This window comes from Sminthopsis crassicaudata, chromosome 3 (assembly GCF_048593235.1).
Source record: "Sminthopsis crassicaudata isolate SCR6 chromosome 3, ASM4859323v1, whole genome shotgun sequence".
Taxonomy (NCBI): Eukaryota; Metazoa; Chordata; class Mammalia; order Dasyuromorphia; family Dasyuridae; genus Sminthopsis; species Sminthopsis crassicaudata.
In genome coordinates this window covers 114,655,688-114,679,865 of record NC_133619.1, presented here as the reverse complement: position 1 = coordinate 114,679,865, position 24,178 = coordinate 114,655,688, and the positions used below count along the sequence as shown (strand labels likewise).

Here is a 24,178-nt window from a genome sequence, read left to right as displayed (position 1 = left end):
CAAACACCATTCATCTATTTTTATTTTTTTATTTCAGTGGAAGAGTTTGACTCTATATTGGTAATGTTTACTGGTATAAGATAAAGGATTTTCCTTAGGATCTACACTGATGATTTTATAATGGAAGTCATGGTTGTGGAAGTGGTGATAATGGAATCTGTAAATGCATACATAATTCTTAAAGATTTCATTTTTATTAAGCTTCTTTTCAAAGATATATGTATAATTTTAGATATGAATAAAATTAATAATTGCCAAATTTCTGATATTTCTTATCCCCCTGACCAACAACAGCAGATGTTGTAGGTAATTTTAGAATTCCAATTCATGTATAATTTTACTCTTAGTATTACAAATCCAGCAAATGTAGGCTCATTTGTAAACAATAGAGAGAACATGTTTCTGACCAAAATGTTGTGATAAGTTGGTTGTTTGAATTATTAATTGATCTGCAGAAGTAGACTTCTTTGGGGAAGTGTTTTAGAGTTTGAGTTTAGTCTTTTTTCAATCTGTTTCAATTACTTAAGGTGAAAATTCTCCTGCAGTAGTTTGGTTTATCTTAATAGAATTTCATAGGGCAGCTTATATGGGCCAAAAGAAGCCACTTGAGTTAGTAAGATATACTTACAAATAGAATTCTATTGAGTTAGAATTTGAAACTGCCAAAATTAATAAATATCTCTTGGAGAAAATAAAGATTTATACTTATTTTAAAGTAATGCAAAACATTCTGGTAATAAAAAAACTCAAATTCCATATATTGCTATAAGTAATATGTTTCTTCATGCTAGAGTAAATTTTTAAGCAAAAAAAAAAGAAAAAGAAAAAGAAAAAGAAAAAGTGAAACATATAATACCAGGAATCTATTGAACATTTTCTATTTAATCCAACCTATTCTACTTATCACATTGAGTTGGGTTGCATGTGCTAAATAAAACTGCATAAATAAATAGACTATGTAACCTGGATTTTGAAAACAAAACTTTAAAAAAATATATAAAGTAATTATGATACATAAATGAAGGAAAACTGAGAATAACAAAGAGATAATGCAAAACAATGTAGAATCAATCAAAAAGATTTGTCAAATAACTCCTTTATGAAAGACTACATATTGAAGTTGAGATTAGGAAATTTACTTTACCACTCTTTCCCTCAAGGAGTTTAGAAAACATTTGAAGAGACTACTGTATAGGATGAAATTTAGCTACTAGTACCAGACTTTAAATTAGCATTCCAAGTAAGTACTACAGACTCATTTCAATGATTCAATTATAAAATTTTATCACACTAATATGGGTATTCGTTCTACCATTGGAGAGTGATATCTACCTATCCCTTTTTCCTTTATCATTCTTGTCCCTGTACACAATAACTCTTCCACATGCCAAAAGAATTCTTTTGGTTTGAGTTTAATTTTTGTTTTTTATTTTCAACATATTTTCTGAGTGCTAACACAGCACCAATGTAGTCCATCTGTTACCTTTCACTTGTGTCACATGAATACTTCACCTTTTTCAATCCTATATTACCTTAGAGAATCCTACTTCAATCCTGTTTTCCTCCGTATGTCATTTTTATGCATATAGTTTGTGACAGGAAGAATTCTGTAGCCAAATTCTACAAAATAGTCATCTTTCCATTATTTATATGATCAATACATTTTCTATTCTTTGGTCAACATGTTCCCAGAGATTCAACCAAAAGTAATTGCTAAGAAAACTTTTTTGTCAAAAATTATGAGCTTTTGAACTGTAGAGCTGCTTCAAATTGGTTAAAACACCATTCTATATGAGTTAATTCTGTTTGCAACTCAATCATTGTCTATCTTTAATGCTTGTCCTAAATATACATAGTGATTTAGTTTAGTGGATTGCCCATACAATTATGTGTCATAGGCTATACAATGTTTTTTATCCATTTTTTTTCCTTTATGGATCATTAGAGCAATCTTTTTGAGTAATATTGGATCTTGTTGGTTTGCACAGTAATGCTCTGGGGATTGTTGTCATCAGCACCAAATCATCAGCAAACAGAAACATCTGGAGAATCCATCTATAGAGAATCTATCTTCCTTCTCTCTTCTATGCAGAACATCCTGCATGACAGTTCTGAACACCCCTGATGAACACATTCTCTTGTTTTATACCTCCTTTGACATTAGTAATCCAAAAGTCATTGAAAAAATAATTCTAAAGTTTCATTTATCAAGGAATCTTAAAAGATAATAATATGTACATGAAAAGAATTCTCATAGGAGGAGAGTATGACAATAAATTGTTATTTTTTTTTGTAATCAACAAGCAATACAAACAACAGGTTATTGTATATTCTCTATCTTTATGTCTATTGTGTTATTGTAAAGACTATGTTTCTTTATAGTCATTTTCAAAAGTTTTCCTATTCTGTTCTCAAGAAACTAAGGGTAGATTTGAAAGGAAATGAGGTAGACCCATGTAGTCAAAAAAGACTTGAGTTGTAATTTTACATCTGATACATAAAAGCTCGGTTATTGGAAAGCCACATCATGATTTCTAAGTAGTAGGCAACTCCCTAACATTATAAGTTAGAAGAATGTTGCTGCGACATATAAGAAAACATTACTAATATCAATAAAATTAGTTTGATAATCTTTTCCTTCAACCCTAAATTAGAATATTTTCATAAAAGATGAAAATATATATATCTTTCTAATTACTAATAATCTTTTCTTCATATATTTTAGGTATTGTCAAAGAAAAGCTGCTGTCAGCAATTTTGTGCTCAGGGACTATAAACATATAAATAAATTAGTATTTTTTTTATAAATACCTACCACATGTTCAGTACAAGAGATAAAGAGACAAAAATGAAGCAATTTCTGGCCTTAAGGAGATTATATCTGAAAGGGAAAAAAAATCAATTGTAAATGTATGTATATATACATACATGCATATACATGTATTCATACAAATATAAAGTAGTTCTAGGTAGGAGGACAAGAGGACAATAGTAGAAAGACCTCATTGTCTTTCATTGTCATTTGTGCTTGAAGATTTCCAAAACTAGGTATCAGAAGAACATTCATGATTAATCTATAAGCAGGACTACAAAAGGTTTAATTTTCTTGTAAGAATACATTGGTTGGGGGCAGAGCACCAGCCCTGAAATCAGAAAGATCTGAGTTCAAATTTGGTCTCATACATTTAACACTTTCTAGCTGTGTGACCCTGGGCAAATCACTTAACCCCAATTGCCTCAGCAAAAATAAATAAATAAACACATAACCCAATAAATCAATAAATAAACAGACAGACAGATAGATAGACAAACAGACAAATAGATAGATGAATGAATGAATAAAAATTTAAAAATCTAAGAATATATTGGTTAAAACCATGGTAAAGATACTTGTTGGTCCCTCATCTCCATTACCCTTTAGTTATAGGGTATTCTTTGGTCAACATGTTCCCAGAGATTCAACCAAAAGTAATTGCTAAGAAAGCTTTTTTGTCAAAAATTATGAGCTTTTGAACTGTAGAGCTGCTTAAAATTGGTTAAAACACCATTCTATGAGTTAATTCTGTTTGCAACTCAATCATTGTCTATCTTTAATGCTTGTCCTAAATATACATAGTGATTTAGTTTAGTGGATTGCCCATACAATTGTGTGTCATAGGCTATACCATGTTTTTTATCCATTTTTTTTTCCTTTATGGATCATTTGAGCAATCTTTTTGAGTAATATTGGATCTTGTTGGTTTGCACAGTAATGCTCTGGGGATTGTTGTCATCAGCACCAAATCATCAGCAAACAGAAACATCTGAATGAAGTGTATAATCAACTAGGTCGAAAGAGGACAGACTCTCTCCTTAGGTTGCTTCTTTTAGTATGCTCCTGGGCATGTCTGAGCATGAATGGGGTGCTGTAGTTCACCCCCTTATGTTACATATGCAATAAAGAAAACTTTCTTTCTAAGAAGTCTATGTGGCAGGGGTTATTAAGTGGCTGTGTTTCAATTTCCCATGCAGCTTGAAATTCTAACTGTTCGCAAAGTTGCAGGATACAAAATAAATCCACATAAATCCTCAGCATTTTTATACATCACCAACAAAATGCAACAGCAAGAGATACAAAGAGAAATTCCATTCCAAACAAATGTTGAGAGTATAAAATATTTGGGAATCCTTCTACCAAAGAATAGTCAGGAATTATATGAGCAAAATTACAAAACACTTGCCACAAAAATAAAGTCAGATTTAAATAATTGGAAAGACATTCAGTGCTCTTGGATAAGCCGAGCAAATATAATAAAGATGACAATACTCCCCAAACTAATCTATTTATTTAGTGCTATACCAATCAGACTCCCAAGAAACTATTTTAATGACCTAGAAAAAATAACAACAAAATTCATATGGAAGAATAAAAGGTCGAGAATTGCAAGGGAACTAATGAAAAAAAAAGTCAGAGGAAGGTGGTCTAGGTGTACCTGATCTAAAGCTATATTATATAGCAGCAGTCACCAAAACCATTTGGTATTGGCTAAGAAATAGACCAGTCGATCAGTGGAACAGATTAGGTACAAAGGACAAAAAAGGGTACATCTATAGCAATCTAGTCTTTGACAAACCCAAAGATACCAACATTAGGGATAAAAATTTATTATTTGAAAAAAACTGTTGGGAAAACTGGAAATTAGTATGGCAGAAATTAGATATGGACCCACACTTAACACCATATACCAAGATAAGATCAAAATGGGTCCATGATTTAGGCATAAAGAATGAGATCATAAATAGATTAGAGGAACAGAGAATAGTCTACTTCTCAGACCTGTGGAGGAGGAAGGAATTTATGACCAGAGGAGAACTAAAGATCATTATTGATCACAAAATAGAAGATTTTGATTACATCAAACTAAAAAGTTTCTGTACAAACAATACTAATGCAAACAAGATTAGAAGGGAAGTAACAAATTGGGAAAATATTTTTACAGTTAAAGGTTCTGATAAAGGTCTCATTTCCAAAATATATAGAGAACTGACTCTAATTTATAAGAAATCAAACCATTCTCCAATTGATAAATGGTCAAAGGATATGAACAGACAATTCTCAGATGATGAAATTGAAATTATATCCACTCATATGAAAGAGTGTTCCAAATCACTACTGATCAGAGAAATGCAAATTAAGACAACTCTGAGATACCACTACACACCTGTCAGATTGGCTAAGATGACAGGAACAAATAATGATGAATGCTGGAGGGAATGTGGGAAAACTGGGACACTAATACATTGTTGGTGGAGTTGTGAAAGAGTCCAACCATTCTGGAGAGCAATTTGGAGCTATGACCAAAAAGTTATCAAACTGTGCATAACCTTTGATCCAGCATTGCTGCTATTGGGCTTATATCCCAAAGAAATACTGAGGAGGGGAAAGGGACCTGTATGTGCCAAAATGTTTGTGGCAGCTCTTTTTGTAGTGGCTAGAAACTGGAAGATGAAGGGATCTCTATCAATTGGAGAATGGTTGGGTAAATTATGGTATATGAAGGTTATGGAATATTATTGCTCTGTAAGAAATGACCAGCAGGAGGAATACAGAGAGGCTTGGAGAGACTTACATCAACTGATGCTGAGTGAAATGAATAGAACCAGAAGATCGCTGTACACTTCAATGTTATATGAAGATGTATTCTGATGGAAGTGGATATCTTCAACATAAAGAAGATCCAACTTACTTCCAGTTGATCAATGATGGACAGAAACAACTACACCCAGAGAAGGAACACTGGGAAGTGAATGTAAATTGTTAGCACTACTGTCTATCTACCCAAGTTACTTATACCTTTGGAATCTAATACTTAATGTGCAACAAGAAAATGGGATTTACACACATATATTGTACCTAGGTTATATTGTAACACATGTAAAATGTATGGGATTGCCTGTCATCTAGGGGAGGAAGTAGAGGGGGGGAGGGAATAATTTGGAAAAATGAATACAAGGGATAATGTTATAAAAAAATTACTCATGCATATATACTGTCAAAAAATTTTATAAATAAAATTTAAAAAAAAATTCTAACTGTTCCACACCCTGAAGACTTGCCCTTTGAAATTCTTTTTATATCACATAGTCTGCTTTCCTTTAATTTGTATTGGTCTAGCTGTGGCCTACCACAGGTATTATTGATACACATTTGTTTTCATTCTTAAATGTCTTGTCCCAGAGATATCATGTATGAAAATTCCTCAGTATTTTGAGATTATATCATCTCCAGCTGACTTTCCCATTCATGAGTTCATCTACTTTTATCATTTCTATTTCTTCATCTAGTACATTGAGGACCCCCAGAGCATGGAAAAAAAAGAATAATGTGTTGCAGTCCTCAGATATGAACTTTGGAGTTAAATAAGTTAAATAAGCAACACAGGAAAAAATATCACCATTGGGATCATTTAGATTTTCCAATAGTAATACCAATTTGTTGGTCATTAGCCAACAACTTCACATTCATTGCATATTAACTAATGACTAAAATAAAATTAAAAACCATTCAATGCTTAGGCTTTTCTGCACTTCCTCTCTGGTTTTTGGCACTTCATACTCGTCACAATGAAAGCTAAAGGAAGGTTTTCCATTATTTCATTACTTGCTATATTCAAAGAGGATGCTAGAGAATGCATAGAGAGTGGGCCTGGAAACCCAAAGACTTCAGACCAAATTCAACCTCAGACATTTACTAGTTATGTGACTTTGGGCAAGCCACTTGGACCTATTTGCCTCAGTTTCCTAATCTTTAAAATGAGCTGGAGAAAGAATGACAAATCATTTCATTATTTTCATCAAGAAAACTGCAAATGGCATCCTGAAGAGTTGGACTGAAACAAGTGAACAACAACAAAACAACATCCAAAGAATTCTTCATCTAGTGACCAAATTACAGGTATAGACAGTTAACACAATAAAAATTTGAAAGAGGAACTGGATCAATTCCAGTTGGGGCTGTATAGAGAAGGCATTTTAATATTTGAGTGCAGCTGAAATGAGGAGTGATATTTCAAAATTGAAGAGGCAATTCCATTTAGAAGGAATAGTCTGAGAAAAAATTCACTGGTGGGATGATATAAGTTTTGTTTGATGAATAATGAGTAGATTGGTTTGTTTGACACAGAAAATCAAATGAATTAAGGTATAGTAAGTACTTTTTAAACTATAAGGTCATATACAAATATAAGCAATTATTATAATTATTTCTATGTGCAAAAATTAAAATTTGTACTTATATAGTACTTCTAACATCACACTTTATTATCATTGAAGAGATGATGAGGTTGGTAGAAATAATAAAATCATAAAATTAAGAAAACTAAATTTCAAAGATATTAAGTAGACAATATGACCATTAAGTGACAGAGACAAGACTCAAAAATCCAGATCTAGTGCCTCCAACTTGAATATCATATTTTTTTTAGGTATGTATTAATAGATACGGTTGGAAAAATGCATTGGAGTCAGACTATTAAAGATTTTGAATGCTGATGCTAAGTTAGGATATTTAACCATGGGGAAAATAAAGAAATAGACTCTTATTAAAACATTCACTTTTCCTCTGCCTCATTTTCTCCATCAATGGTGTCAAAATCTCTGTCTACAAACAGGGAAAACTTCAATGCATGACCTGAATCAGATTAAATGTAATAGAAAAAATTTTAACAAAATAAATAAAAATTCAATATAACATAGGGAGTGTGTTAATGTATGGTTTTTGAACTCAAAATGCTGCCCAAAGAGATATATTTCTATTTGAGTTTGATCCCAATAGTTCTATGTTATCTTTCCAAACTGCAGAAAACTAAACTTCCTTACATAGTCCCAGAGTAAGATAAAGTGTATATAAGGTTTGATTCAAGACAGATTGGAAGACAATTGAGAGTGGACTATAATTATGCCAATTAGGTCTATTTAAGCCATCAAAGCTTTCTAGACTGTCCTAGTTTCACTTGTATTGAGTTATATGGGTATAGGACATATATTGGATAGAATACTAGATTTAAAATCAAGTATTTGCATTTGAATTTTGCTTCAGACAATTATTAATTGTGACCTTAACCCTAGAAAGTCACTTTTAGCCCTGGTTCCCTCATCTGTGATATGAGGAAAAAAAACAGCACTTACTTCAGAGTGTTGTTGTTAATATCAAATAAAATAAAAAATGTGAAATACTTTGCAAAGCTTTAAAATACTATAGAAACATAACCAATAATTATTACCTTTGATTATTGTAACTTCTTATTGTATGTTTCTTCAATATTGGTAATCAAATGATCATAAAGCAAAATTATCCTTCTCATCTTTTAAAGTGTCCTATGTTATCTTTACTTATGAAATGGTACACCCTGCTAAGATATAGCTAATTAGATAGATAGCTAGATAGTAGATTGATTGTATTGTAAATATCTTAAAGTAATTAGAACGTAGGAATATGTTTCAAAATCTCATGATGCTCTCTCCAAAGTATTAAAAAGATGTAATAAAACTGTTCATCATCTTTTTCATTGTTTTCAAATATTTTCTTTTGACATATCTTGAAGATAAATCCCTGAGTGCCTTTTAAATCGAAATGCCTCTATAGTTGTTTTTTCAAAAGGTTTATTTGTATGTTTCTGCTGTTTTTCCTTACTTTGTGCTTTTAAAGTATCATTCCACTTCTTGTTATAATACATATTATATAGTACTTCTAACATCACACTAATGAGGCTTTCTCTCATTATTATTCATTGTTATCATTGAAAGAAAGGCTTCTTTGATGCTGGGTCTTGAATGATGAGTTAAGATATAACCAGATTGAGAATGGTGTGGAAAGTCAATTTGGGGTGTTTGTACTAAATGTAGAGAGAAAATGAGTTTAAAAAAAAATTAAGATTAGGAAATAAATAGAAAAAAAGTAATGAGTTTTGTTTGGGAGGGGAGAATAAAGGGCACAGAATAGGTAGGTCATTTTAAATTATGGAGTAATTTGAAGACTAGGGGAGACCTTGGTAAGGCTCCTCAATGATGAATTTCAGAGAAAATTAGGCATTAAGGATTAAATTAAAAAAAAAAAAAAAACTTGTTTAATTAGCATATTTTACCTAGTCTTACTACCATGACTTATTTTTTTCATTTGCCTACTTTTTTCTATAATATAAAAACTATTATGCACTCAAGTCAGTTATTATGTAATTTCACAATTTTATGGGATAAACAGATTTGGAACACAGCAGAGTGGTTCACCATTCTTTATAACAATATTATTTTTGAATACAAAAGTCTGAGTTCTTTCCCTGGCTTTGCTATATATTTTGTGAAAATTACTTAACTTCATGACCTTCAAATTCTTCATTTGAGGGGGAAGAAGGTTATTATGAGGATTGCCATAATAATATGTAAAAGCCGCTAGTAATATCACATTACAGAGAGAAAAGCCATTGTTCATTTTGTAGAATGTGTTTCTCCAAGAAAATTATAGATTCTGAGGATTTGGTTACAAGATTCATGCCATAGAATTTTTGTGTTGTTTGGGGGAAACTAACTGATGTTTATAACTTTGTTTTAATTTGAAAATGGATTTCAAGTTCCAAAAAGCTGATTCACAAATAAACTTTTAGAAACATTTATTCATAAATTGAGGGACAGCATATGATTTTGTCCTTCATATGTTTTTAGTAATAATATATTAAAATTTGACTCTGTATCTATACTGTAAATTTCTTGTGAAGGGTATATTTTCTGTTAATTATCCCATGGCCATCCCAAGGGACCTGTGTTGGCTTCAGAAATGAGAAAATTTAATCCTTGATAGGTTAAGTGAGTTTACCAAAATGATTCAAGTAAGCAGAATTGGAATTTTAAGTTATATCTTTTAAACTCCATATTCAACATACTTTTAATTATAACACATCACTACTGCAGTGATGAGCTCTGATATAGTTACTTTTGTATCTGATTAGTAAGGTCTGAAAAAAAATCATCTTTTGCAGTTCCTATTCATGTCTATGCATTAATCTTCTAGTAAGTGTGATCATAAAATAAACTGAGATGTGTATAATACAAAATCATTTTTAAATGACTTCTATTTAAGAAAGATATTTAGCAATTCTTTATCAGTCTTAAGTCAGACAAAAAATAAGGAGACATATGTCCATCCATGTGGCATATGAAACTGTTATTGAAGATATACATATGGAAGGGAAATTTCTTGCGGGTGGTAAGGTTTTTCACAAGCTCCTGTTTGTAGAGTCTTACAATGCCTTTTATTATATTTTAACTAGTATATTTTTTCTTATTATATTTTATCACATATACTACCTTCTAGTCATTGAACTATATTGGCTCCCTACATTGGTTCTCTACTGCTTTAAAGTCAAATGTAAAATCTTTCTGCTTGACTTTTAAACACCTTCACAATCTGATCCTTCTTACTTGTTCAGTCTTCTTATGCTTTCTTCCTCTTCCCCCATTTCCCATTCATATAACCTATAGGACCATGACACTGATCTCCTTGCTCTTACTCAAAAAATATATTACATCTTTTGACTCCATACTCTTTTGCACTCATTGTCCCATGCCTGGGATGTGCTCTCTCAACATCTCTGTTTCCTGGTATATGACGCAAACTAGCTTTCAAAAGTTCTTTCCTTTATACTATTTAAGAACTTTTTCCCTTCTTTTTAATATTTGAGCATAAAAAAAAATTGGCCTGAATTTGAGTTTGTTTAATAACTATAAAGATGTGAGACAAAATTTATCTTTTACCAATTAACCAGACATGTGAAAATAATGTGATAAGTATTTAATGAAGGCAAAAGGAAAAAAAAAAATGTAAGTATCAATTGTTGTATTGAGTCAGTTCTTCCCAAGACTAAGAAAACTTTCTATTGTCATAAGTAAAACTTTGAAAACCATTAGTAGATATTTCATGCTGAGTTTTGTGATGATCTATATGATTTGTCATCATTAAGAAGATTACTCCATAGTAACGATCATGAATTGAAATGAATTTTTTGAAAGTTAACTTTGCATTATCCACATATTTTAACTGATTACTACTTGAAGTATTAAACTTCTAAACATATCACAAGGGAGAAAATCTAGGTTTAAAGGAAAAATATTTAATGCAATCAATGTGTAGGCTAATTTTAAAATTTCTTTTCTAATACCTTTTACTGTGAAAAACATACTTTATTCATTTGTCTTTATTATATTGCTGTGGTTGCGATAGTTTAATATTTTTACCTCCCACTAATCTTCCAATTCAACAGAAGTAAACAATAGGTTTCATAAATTAAAAATACACTCTTCTGAACATGCTTCTAAAGATTAAAAAAAAAAAAAAAAAAAAAGGCTGTAAACATTTATGACTGAAACAAACTAGATTGTTCAAATACTGCCATGATGTATCATGTATATCAATATGGCACTGATATCAGTTAGAATGCAAACAAGGTTTTAAATGATGTGCCCCTTCATTTCAGCTGGAGAATCCGCTTTACACCATCTGCCTATCAGATGGTTAGGAACCAGGACTGCGTATTAATGCCACATGTTCGATTTTCCTCCTTCTTGTAATGGTTAGATTCATATTGCTAATAGCTGTGCATGAGCACTGTCGATGAAATTTGTGTGACGGTGGAGTGATGAGATATTTATAAAGCTGCCTGTCTCACTGAATAATCAGCAGGAAGAATGCCAGACATAAACAGCTTATCAATTTCAGACTATTAATGATAACTACCATTGAATGTAATATACTTAGTATTTTGAATTTTGTTTCCCCAAACTTTCCACAAAATATTGTGGGCCAATAAATGCACTTGTTGCTGAAATGAATGTACCTCATAATTCTTATTGAAACCATTTGGTTTCCCCTTTAACTATGTGAAAGATAAATTTTAGTAGGAAGAAGAAATACATAAATATAATCATAGATAAATAGATAGGCAAGTAGACGGATATATAGACATAGAGAGAGACAGAGAATGAATGGATAGATTTTTCCATTTTTACTATATTTTTATTGCTCTTTGTAAGTCATAATGAAAAACATGATATTTTTGTATTTCTGTCAATTCTGAAAAATAAGATATCACTGATTGTCTCAAAATTTATGTACATTGATCCTTATACCATTCTTTCTTCAGTTGTTTAAAGATAACTAGCAGATTTATAGAATAATAGAATTCAAAGTACTGAAGATTTTTTGTTCTGTGTGGAAAAGATAGTAATTAGATATTTTCATGAAAAATTACATTATCTAAGATTGGAGGCTTTCAAACTAATTTGCAGTATATTTCTGTAGTATAAAAGAAATGATATAGACCCAGATTAGGGTTGAGCCCCTTAATAAGATCTTTTCAATAAAAGTGAATTTCATCCATTAAAATATAAATATCTGTATCAGACTTCAAATTCTAAATGTGCATCTGCAGAATTTTGTTTTTGCATGGAACAAAATTTAAGTTTCATAGTAATGATACAAAAGAAAGTGGAAACAATATTGAAGTTGGAAGGGATCTTATGTGTCTCTGATAAATAACATTGTTGGATTCTCATTTTAAAATCTATCTTGCTATTAGCTTCTGTTTTATAGGTGAGTTCATTCTATTCACATTCATAGTTATATTATTGTGTTTTCTTCTAACTTATTTTCTTCATTTATCCATTTTTTTCTCATTTCATCCTTTTCTTCCTCATCTGTTTTACTTCTGACTGCCTTCTTTAATCTATCTTCCCTGTTATCATCACCCTTCTATTTTTCTTAATCCTTCTTCCTTTATTAGCATGTGAACCAGAAATACTTTTGGGAAACAGTTATGAGTCAGCACTAACTGTACCCAGTGTCAGCAAAGAGTCTCCTACAATCTCTTTCTGACCAGGTTTCTGACTCCCTTAAACACTTGCTGGGCTGAGAGCTTCTGAAGCTGTGGTTTGTACATTGCAGCCTCATCCAAAGCCCACCCCTAGTGTTGATGCTGGGTATTTTAACCTGGGCCCTATCCAGGTATCACATACTTTTCCTACAAATCTTCCAAGTTGTCTTAGGGTGGGAAAATGCCTCAGTTTGATCTTTTGTTGGCTCTGTCACTCCAAAAAATTGATTTGAAATATTGTTTCAAAGATGTTTGGAGGGGAAAATTTAGAGAGTTTGGTCAGGTTATTGCTGCTAATATACCATTGTACCTACCAGGTGAATCATGAACTTCTGATCTGAACAATGAAATTATGTCCATTTTTTGTGTGCTGCCACTTTTATAGCACACTGCACAATTTAGCATGTAGTTAGCTGAATGCAATAATTCCTAAAAGTCTCAGTGGTAATGATACTTTGATTCTTTATAGAATTGAAATAGCTGAGATTTCTAATACCAAATTTGTGATAGGTTTCACATTTTATGAAATGGGAAAAAAAAAACATGTATATAAAAATTATAAAGCAAAATTTGATGGATTGAGTAAAATGAAAGCAGGATTTTAATAATTTACATTTAAAATCAAGCCAGAAGTTGTTAGCTTTGTATATGTGCATATCTTTTAAGTTGTGTAGAAATTGTCTTTCCTAGTCCATAGATCTAAAATGGAATCTGAATATTTTTTTTTCTGATTCAAAGGCAGCTTATATCCAGAAAGTTGCATAACTTTGAATGTTTCTTGTAAAAATCTATTCAATCTTTTCAAAAACACTAGCAATAGTTTTTTAGCATCAGCTTTTTTTTTTTTTTTTAAGGAAAGGAACTATAGATAGTTGCATTGTATAATAAATACAGGATGCTAATCTCAGTTCAAAAGTACACTGTCCCTTTACAATGACCCAATTTAGCTTCTATAAATATGTTATATATGACTTTATATCCTTCCTCTGATCTAAAAATAGCATTGCAGAACTTCTGTGTTAAATTAAATATTTTATAAACCAGTGTTTTATCATGGCAAATGTGTTTTTAGAAATAGGCTTCTGAAGTTTGTGCTGTACCACTTAAAGAATTTAGTATCTGCTACTTTTACTGAGATTAAGTTATGTTATTTACCACAGTTCAGATCAAGATTATTTTTGGTTCAGCAGAGAAAGATATAATATTAGGTTATTTAAGAAAATAAAATCACTTTTAGTTAGTAAAATAGAAAATAAATGTTAATTTCTCCTTAAGATAAGGACCATTCATTCATTCAACAGTTTTATGCCAGTTTCTTTAAATGTAGAAGTTTAACGTGAACATCACAATGAGCTACTATAGTAGACTGCTAAATCACAGAAACAAATTGTATACTTCTTGAGGAGTCTATGTGTTATTTCATATTTATCTGTCTAGCACTATGCATAGTAAACCCACTGTGATTTTAGTTGCCTTGAATGATTTTTTTTGTTTCCATTTTTTTTACAAGAAAAATAATATAAATATCAAAGTACTTGTCTCGAAAATTAAGAAACAGGGCAGCTAAGTTGTGCAGTGGCTAGAGCTTCAATCCTGAAGTCAGGAGAACTTGAGTTTAAATCTGTCCTCAGACACAACACTTCCTAGCTGTGTGACCCTGGGCAAGTCATATAACCCCAATTGCCTCAGCAAAAATAAATAAATAAATGAATGAATGAACGAATAAATAAATAAATAAATAAGAAATTAACTCCAGAGAAGTTTCATAACTTTCCCAGTTATGAACCACATACGTAATTGATTACAAAATTGGTTAGAGCTGGATTCTCATGACTCTCAGGCTATTGTTTTCCACTTGAGATTACAGAACCACTGTTTACTTTTTCCTTTATCTTCCTGAATTTATCTAGCAATTTGTCATACAATATATCATCTCACATCCTAATGCTTTTCAAATTGATTTCTTTTCTAGTCACATGGAAACCACCCAAATTCAGATCTCTCTCAATTCTCACTGCACTAGTTTAAGAATAGTATTTCTGACTTCCTCACCTCTACACATGTCTCTCTCCATTTCTTCCTTCACATAGTTAGTTAAATAATCTTCTTTATGGTAGCCATATATCATTCACCTACACAGAACTATTATTTTTTTTCCTTTTTTCTGAAATTAAGATAAAAATTCCTTATTCACATTCTAGCTTTCACATAACTTCTTAGTCATTTTTTAAAAATTGTATTTATTTTACTTTTAATTTTGGAATAAAATAAGCACTACCATTGCATAATATTATAGTAATAATAATGAAAAGATAATTGTGCATGAAACTGTAAACCTATTATGTACAACTTGCTATTCTTTTAAATTTACAATAAAGTTATCAGGTAAATTTCTTTTTTTCCCCTTTCTTTTTTTTTCCTGCCTCCCTTGCACTCTCTAGAGATAGCTACTATTAGAAATAAATATATGCTTGTATTTATTGTATAAATATGTATTACAAATATGTGCCTATCTATTGTATACTGTATGTAAAATCATTCTATCATTATTTTTCTGATATTAATTTTTCTCTGGATGCAGATAACATCTTCTTTTATGTCTTCATATATTAATTCAGGTATTTATAATAGAATGATTTACTCAAAGTTCTTTATAAAATTTTGCTATGGCTGACAAAAAATTATCTTGGTACAATTCATTTTGCTCTTCATTATTTCATTTCAGCCAATAGCAATAATATTTCATATTTTAATAGAATATTTTGCAAAGTATTTTTTAAAAACATCAACTCTGTGAGCAAGGTAGGACTCTTATTAATTCATTTTTACAGATGAGGAAACTAAGACTCTAGAAGTAGAGTTACGTGACTCTTTGAAGATCACTAGGGGTAGAAATGCAAACTTCCTTAAGTGAGATCCTGCACTCAGTCCACAATACTATATTGTTTTTATTCATCTATATTATGTGACCTTTATGAATTCAACCAGACTAATCGTCTTTACTATTTCCTATTTATATATCCTTGTCTTTCTACAAATCTCAATTCCGGTTCCATCTTTTGCATGCAACCTTTTCAAGCTGACTTATCAAATAGAGAATATTTTCTCTTTCCAATTTTCTTTGAGATTTTGCCTGGAGTTCTCCTTTGGCCTGAATATCCTCTACATTGTATGATACTTTTGTTTGCTCAATGTAGTCTTTGAGACTATTAAGTTTGAAAGCAAAAATGGTGTCATTTAAAAAAATTTTTTATCTCTGTTCCAATGCAATACTTTATACATGTACAGGTATTTGATTAATGTTTACTAAGTTGATTTCCTTTTCACATAGTTATACTAATGATCAATTCACTTCAGTCCAATTTAACATGCATTTATTAAGTGTCGATTATGTTCAAGGTAATGGATTGAGTTTGGGGAATACAGAAATTAAGGGAACTTAAATATTGTCTCTAAAGGAAATTAAAGTCTATTGTAGGAGAAATATATATACACTGAAATAATTATTATATGTTTATTATTATGTGCACAGGAACAGGCAAACAGGTGAGTCTTGAGATAAGGGAGGAGACCTTGTTTGGAGTAGAAAAAACCACCACAAAGAAGGTAGCATCTGCTCTGACCCTTTAAAGAAGATTTTTAAATACAGATGTGGAGCAAAGGCTATATGGAATGCTATGAGGGCAGAATAGCATCAAAGAAAAATGAATAACTTAGTTTCACTAGTGCATAGAATAAGAAATAAAGTTAGAAAACCATGGTAGAGACAAATTTTAAAGTGTCTTGAAAGCCTACTTCAAGAATTTTTATTGTATTTGGCAAACAATGGAAATTTGCTAAGGATTTTTGAATGGGGCAGTAGGGGATGATGTTATGTGATCATAATAATTCTTTAGAAAGATTACTCTGGCATTATTGGGAAAGAAAAAGTAGAAAGAAAGATGGGAAAGACAAGGACCAAACAAAAAGAGGTTATAATAAAACAAAGGCAATAGCTTTAACTACGATTAAAGTAGTGCAATAAGAGTAGAAAGGAAGATGTAAATGCAAAAGTTACTGCAGATTCAAATTCAACATGATTTGATAATTAATTAGGTGTAGTGAATGAGGAGTATTGAGGAATAAAAAAAAACTAAGATCATAGGTATAGCATAAAAAAGGGGCACCAGGAATCATCTAGTCTGGTTCACATATTTTAGAGGAGGGAAATGAGGCACAGAGAAATTAAATGATTTGTCCAAGGTTTACATAAGATGTAGAAGAAAGCTCTGAATCCATGTTATTCAATTTTAATACAATATTCTACTTCGCTATGTAAAAATGATAGTTTTAATATGTCAAGCCTATGAGCCTGGGAGTCTGGGAGAACTGAGGCCATCAAGTAAAAATAAAATTATTTGGAAAAGAATGCAAGCTAACAGGGGAAGATGATGAGATTAGATTTGGACTTGCTCAGACCAATTACTATTTTCTACCAAATAAATTTTATAAAAGTGAGTGTTGTTAATAGAGGAAATATTCTAGTATAGAGCAAGCAAGAAAGATTAGTAAAAAGGAATGGAGTTAAATTTGTAAGATCTGAATTTGATCAAACAATACTTACCATGTGATCCCAGAAAAGTCATTTTTACCTTTGTGTGCTTTAGTTTCCTCTCTGTAAGATGAAAATAATAATAATAATAATAATAATAATAATAATAATAATAATACTCACCCATAATTATTTTAAGGAGAACATTTTGTAAGTTTTTAAGAATCACATAAACATTTCTTTTGCTGATTCCATGTTCTTAAACTGATTTGGCTGGATAGTTTCATATACTATTCTAGCTGCTTGAAATTAAAAGACAAAATGAAAACTCCCTGCCTTCAAGGATTCTATGCTCTAAGACTAGGTTTGCTAATTGCTTAGCTTGCCATGATATACTATGAGATTGGATGCAACATATGACTGATATTCCCTGAGTTGAATTAGGATAGGATCGGTTGATGTTTTTTCCAATATGAAAATTAGCATTCACAATAAAAAGTCCCTTAAATTTGAACTCCAACAAAAGGAATGATACATTGATTTACATTATGTTTCACTTCTGTTTTAATTAGGTCTGACAGCAGCAGCAGCAGCGGCTGCTGCAGCTACCAATGCTGCCATAGCAGAAGCAATGAAGGTGAAAAAAATCAAATTAGAAGCTATGACCAACTATCATGCCAGTAATAACCAGCATGGAGCAGATTCAGAGAATGGGGATCTGAATTCAAGTGTTGGTAAGTGGTTGGTAGGAAAAAAAAAATAGGTTTGAGTCAAATACTTTGTTTCTAGTTATAACTACTTTATTTATTTATTTTATCCTGAAACAAAATATCTGTCAGTCCCTGGAAAACATTTATTCTTTTAGCTTGAAAAATTCTTGGCACGTTTTAAAGGTAACATGTTGTTTCTGTAGCAACAAGTATTTTAAGAGAATACTGAGCATAATAGTTTTTAATCATGATTTCTTTTCTTTTGCAGTTTACAGGGCTAGGCATTAGTTAATATTTTTTCAGGAAAGAATTTTGATTGTTCAGAGTTCATTTTTCAAAGTACAAGTAGCGTGACAGATGAATATATCAAAGAAAAAATTAACCTTGTTTCTCAATGTACTGAATATTGACTTTAGGTAACTCACTGCAGTACAGATAGTTGAGAAAACAACATTGTACGCTTTCTTATGTAGCCAATAACAAAAACTCATCTTGGTGACAAATTATTGGCCTCATATAAACAGTGCTGATTTCTCTTTTCTATACCACCTTTCTGCTCCCTTTTTGTTGTTGATGTTGAGGGACTAAAAAGAATGAATGGAAGACTAATTAAGTCAAAAGTATGCAACAATAACTGTTTCAGTTCATAAAATACTTATTTACCTTTTATTTTGAGGGGTGTTTGAGAGGGTTTGAGGGAGGTTATTTTTTTAGATGGGGCCCTACTTTGCTTTGTTAAAATGGACTTCAAAGCTGGGCTAACTTTTCTATTGATGACATCTTGAAATCAATGTTGGTGGAGTAGAATATTACTTTTCTGAAATCAATGTTGGTGGAGTAGAATATTACTTTTCTGTCATTTTCAATTAAATTCTCTTTTTCATATGCTATAACCCTTTTATAGATTATTTTTAAAGATAACCAGATGCTGCCTACTTTCAGTCCTTTAAAATACAGTTCTGGGCTTGTGAATATATACAGTGCATTGTAGAAATAAATACTCTTGCAACTTTCCCCCTTAAAACATTTGTCATATACCAAACTACCACTGGTGTGGCAAGTAATTTTTAATGAAAATATATACAATGAAAACCTAGCAGCTATAGTAACGTTAAAGCCACCTTTCAAAGTGATTAGAAAAACACACACACACACACACACACACACACACACACACACACAACATAACTATAATGCCATCATTGGATTTGATCAGAACAAATAGAGATCAGTTTTAGTTGGACAAAATTTAAAGGCAAAGATTCTTGGAGATTTTCCTGAGAATTGAGGGAAAATAATTTTTATTTTCATATAAGATTCTTATTGGAAAGATAGAGGGAGAGGAGATTGTCTAGCCATAAATTTCATATTTTGTAAACATTTTAAAAATAAATAAAAATGTTAAAAGTAGAATTCCACATTTTTAGAACTAGTAAATATAAATGTAGGTTTTAGATTTGTCATTAGATATGCAATTGTTTTGAATTAATGATTTATAATCTAAGGATTCTTTTTTCCTACCAACCAAGACTAGTCTTTAAAAGATATAGAAAAACAAAAGCCAATAAAAATGTTATATATAAGTACTTTTGTGAGAAAGGAGTGAGAGGTGGGTATAGACTCTTTTGACAATTGAAAAACAGAATTTAAGCAGCAGAGCAGGTATAGTTTGGGGAGGAGAATATGTACAGAATCTGAACAGGTTTATGTTTTGAGGAATATCAATGGATGGGCCACAAAATTTGGGTGGACACAGTAGATTCAGCTCCTAATAGGAAGTTGACTGTAATAATAATAATTTTAAATTTTCATGTCATATTAAAGCACTATTAGTTTGGTTTATTGGCAAAATTCTATTGAGGTAATATATGAAACTTCTCTCTTTCTTTTTGGGAATAATCAAAACCAGTATGAACCACAAGCAGGTGAATACATGGTTAGAGATCTAGTGTCGCAGAATAATGCCAAAATTATGAAATTTTTAGCATAGTTACTTTTCTTAGGCTATATATGATCTATATTAATAAGGAGACATGAATCTGGATATTAATTTGTGGAGGTGTTGGGTAACTAGGGGTGATGATTATGATCATCATCATTATCAGTATTTATGGAATGAACTGAGATTAGCATGAAATTTAGGAAATCAAATATACAGATGTTACTTTCTTTGATTATAGTGTATAATCCTTTTAGTTTCCTGATCTCTGAAAAGTTAAAGTAGTGGTTTGCTATTTTTTTTAATATTGTGAATTACTTTAGCTTTTTTTAATTGTCATGAATTGTGGTATAATGAATACTCGATAGTTTTTCTTAGTAAGATAAATTTTAAGATTCATACATGTGGCATGTTAAAGGCCAGTATGTATGGACAGTTCCTGAACTTGTCTAAATCTGAACTGTCTTATGAGTCATGAACTAAAAGATTGCTAAAACTAAAACTTGGTGGTTGACTGAAGAATCCATGGAAGGCTATGCTGTCAAGGTGACCACATAAACTTGATATTCTAAATGTGTCTGGGGGGGGTGGGAGAGTGTGTGGGGGTGTGTGTCTAGATAGATCATTCAAAGACTGCCATTTGATACAAACACTTTCTGCTTATTTGACTATTATTTCTTCTTCTATAAGAAATATCATGCATTTTGATTTTTAGATCATTATTTTTATCAGTCATTTTTTAAATAGTTTATTTTTAAATTGGTAAAAGTATAGAGTAGTAAATAGATGACTGTTCTTGAAATCAGGAATGCTTAAGTTCATATTGTACCTCTGATCCACTCCAGCTTACTATCTATGGACAATGCACATTTACTACCTATGGGCAACATAACATTTCAGTGACTCAGGCAACTCTGTAGACAAAAAATCCCTGAAATATTGCATTCTTCATGAGTTGAGAGATTCTATACCAAAGAGTAATGCATACTGATGGAATTTGCAGGTATTCAAAAAGAGAAGGAGGTCTCAAGAGAATTAAGGATTCATATTAACATCATTCATATGCCTATAGATATAATATTTACATATGAATCATTAATATGCACAAATTTATACATATGTGCATATGTGTATATGTATTCTTCAAAATAGAGACTGAACCTTTTGATTTCATTGGTTTAAAGAATTCCTAAATAAGAAAATCCCCCCTAGTACTATAGGTCAATACCTTCTTTTCAGTTTGTAGTTCTAGAAAGCTGATTACAACAATGAGAGATGAAGTGACTCAAAGTCACAAAGCCAATAAATATCAAAGATAGAACTTAAATTAAGATCTTTATGAATCTGAAGATCAGTCTCCATCTACCACATCACAGTTACCTCACACTTGTCCTTTCCATTCATTAGTGTATGTGTGTGTGTGTATCCAGCATGTGTATGTTTATGTGTGCATATTACACACTATTTCAAGAAAAGGCAAAACATTAACCTTTAGTAGTAGTGATAATTTTTTAAAATACCACTAATTTTTAAAATGTTGTAATTTTATAATCTTTTATAGTAAATTCTATAGTGCCTTTTAACATGAACATCTTCCCTATTGTCCTCATTCAAGTGACCCATCTCTGAGGGTTTATTATCTCCCTCCAAAGATTTCTAAAATCTGCCAAAAGCTCATTCCTTCTAGTGGATTATTATAAATAGATCAATAAGTATTTATCATGCTATGTGTCAGGCATAAATTATACCAGATGCTAGAGATATAAACATAAAAATGAAACATTCTCTACCCTCATGTAGCTTGTATTATATTGGGACATGCAATATGTACATTAATATGAATATACAGAAATCCCATCAGAGAAACTATAAGGTATTTTTGAGAGACAGGATATTTAGGAGGTAGGGGAAGGTATGTGGCACAAATTACACTCCTCATTTGGGGTCTTTGTTTTGTATTTGCTTTAGAGATTAAGTTTCATAAGAAGTAGATCTTATTTATTTTAATAACTTTTAATTATAGATAAACTGGAATTGTTTGAAACTTGATGCTTAAAGATTAGACAGGTAAAATAGTTGAAGGAAACCTGACCCTTATGGGTAATTATTTTATATCCCTAATTTTAAAAGATAACCTTGAGCTTACATCTTCACAATGGAATGAACATTTTACAAAAAAGAAAGGACTCCTGGTTGGATCAAAGTGAAGCATTAGCACACTGAATAAAATATATGGCCATGAAGCTTTTCTCCCCCATCCACAATCAATTGGATTCTTTTAGTTTAATATTTACTTGCTAAGATGAGATGCTAGTCTGCATGGTGATAAACAGTCTGCTACTGGCATCTGAAGGTGACCTGTCAGTTCATATGGACAAATCTCCTGCTTACTGAAATGTACAAAATAAATCATTAAAGCAGGCAGGTGCTCATTCCCAGATTTAAATCACCATAGATTTATGATTTGAATTAATGCTTCATTTGGTCATAGAAATAGATGCTGAGACAAATGATATGCACTGTTTGGGGCTTCCATACTGTAGCCATCCTAATATTGATTACTGAGATGTCTTTGCAATCTCTTGTTTATATCAAGTACTGTCTTGTGACAGGTTGGCTGATATGAGCTACATTGCAGATAAGAAGGAAAAATGTCTTGGATTCTTTTTAGTGGCAACACTACCTATAACATGTGGCTAGACAAATTACTTTTTTTTTTGTTTTAAAAACTAATCTGCATTAGTCAAGTTTTGAAATTGTTCTGCTCCTCAATCTTTGGACTTCAAAATGCAAGACTTAAAAAAAGAATTTACCTTTGGATCAAATTTGATGTTGCTCAAGACAGCTTATAACTATTTTGTAAGTGTATGTTTCTGCATGTAACATTTATGTATATTTAAGAGTTGTGCATGTAATAATGACACTGATTACCTTAATATAAATAGAAGAAAATTAAATTTTACTTCTAATTTCAAATATATCAATTTATTGACATAGTAAACATATCTTAAATAGTTGCATCATTGTTTAAATATTTGTTGGATCTAATATCTCATTCCATTAACCAATGACACCAAAGGAAAAAGATCCCAAAAGGTAATTATATGAAAAATACAAATTACTCCAAGTACAATGTTTTGTAGGCTATAATTTACCAAAGAAGCAGGAAAAGACCACATTTTTACTTCCCTTAACATTTTATATAATGAAAAACACTATGTGCACAGTTTAAAGAATACTCTAAGGATTCAAGAGGACCTTTGCCACTAGCTAAAATCTGACTCATATAACTGGTAAACAGCTATCAACAATAGTAAATTGCTTGCTTTGTAGGAAATGAGTTCATATCTATTCAAAATGTGATCTCAAAACAGATGTCCCAAGAAAATCTCATTGTTTAAACTATAGCCATAACCTCCAAACTGCTGTTATTTCTTCAAGGAAGTGAAACAATCTTAAAGACTGGTGTTTTCTCTTTCTGAATACTTCAGATACACAGAGTTCTATGAACAAATATAGACTTAGTTGAAAGTTCAGGAACTCAAATTGTCTAATGATTCCTTGGCATGTACAAAAAACCAGCAACAGTTAAACTGGCACCTGAATTCCAGTACTGGAAAAAAATATATATATATATAATTAGTTAACAATTGTCCTCCTTAATATTACTCCCCTTGGTCCAATTTTCCCCTCTCCCACTCATCCCCAGACCTTCCAAGTTAAATAGTTGGAAGGTAAAATTGTCTTCCTTAGCTGACCTTCTCCCTACCTCTCTTCACCTATTTCTGCTGTAATAGAAGGTTACAAACCAAAGTCATTTCCTTTCTATAAACACACGTGTCTTTTTGGAAGAAAAGAATTACTTTTATGGTTTGAGGAAAAAGTCTTGGAGACCTTGAGAAAGCAAATAAAAGGAAGCTAAGAATGCAGGCCACTGAGCTCAGCTCTGCATTTGCACATCGGATCCTCTGCCTTGGCAATGTTAATGAACCTCAAATCCTCCCTATAATTAGATGAGGGAATTGCTTATATTTTCAAACAGATGATGCTGCTATAATGAAACGATTGACAGGGAATTTAAGAGTGTCTACAGTAGTCA

General features: G+C 31.3%; 1 protein-coding gene across 1 annotated transcript in view; it reads left to right on the top strand.

Moving 5' to 3' along the window:
• DACH1 (dachshund family transcription factor 1) overlaps nucleotides 1–24,178 on the top strand; it is a 482,607-nt gene that overhangs the window by 241,324 nt on the left and 217,105 nt on the right. The window contains 1 exon segment of the mRNA XM_074299233.1: nucleotides 18,003–18,164. Coding sequence (XP_074155334.1) covers nucleotides 18,003–18,164 — 162 coding nt within the window.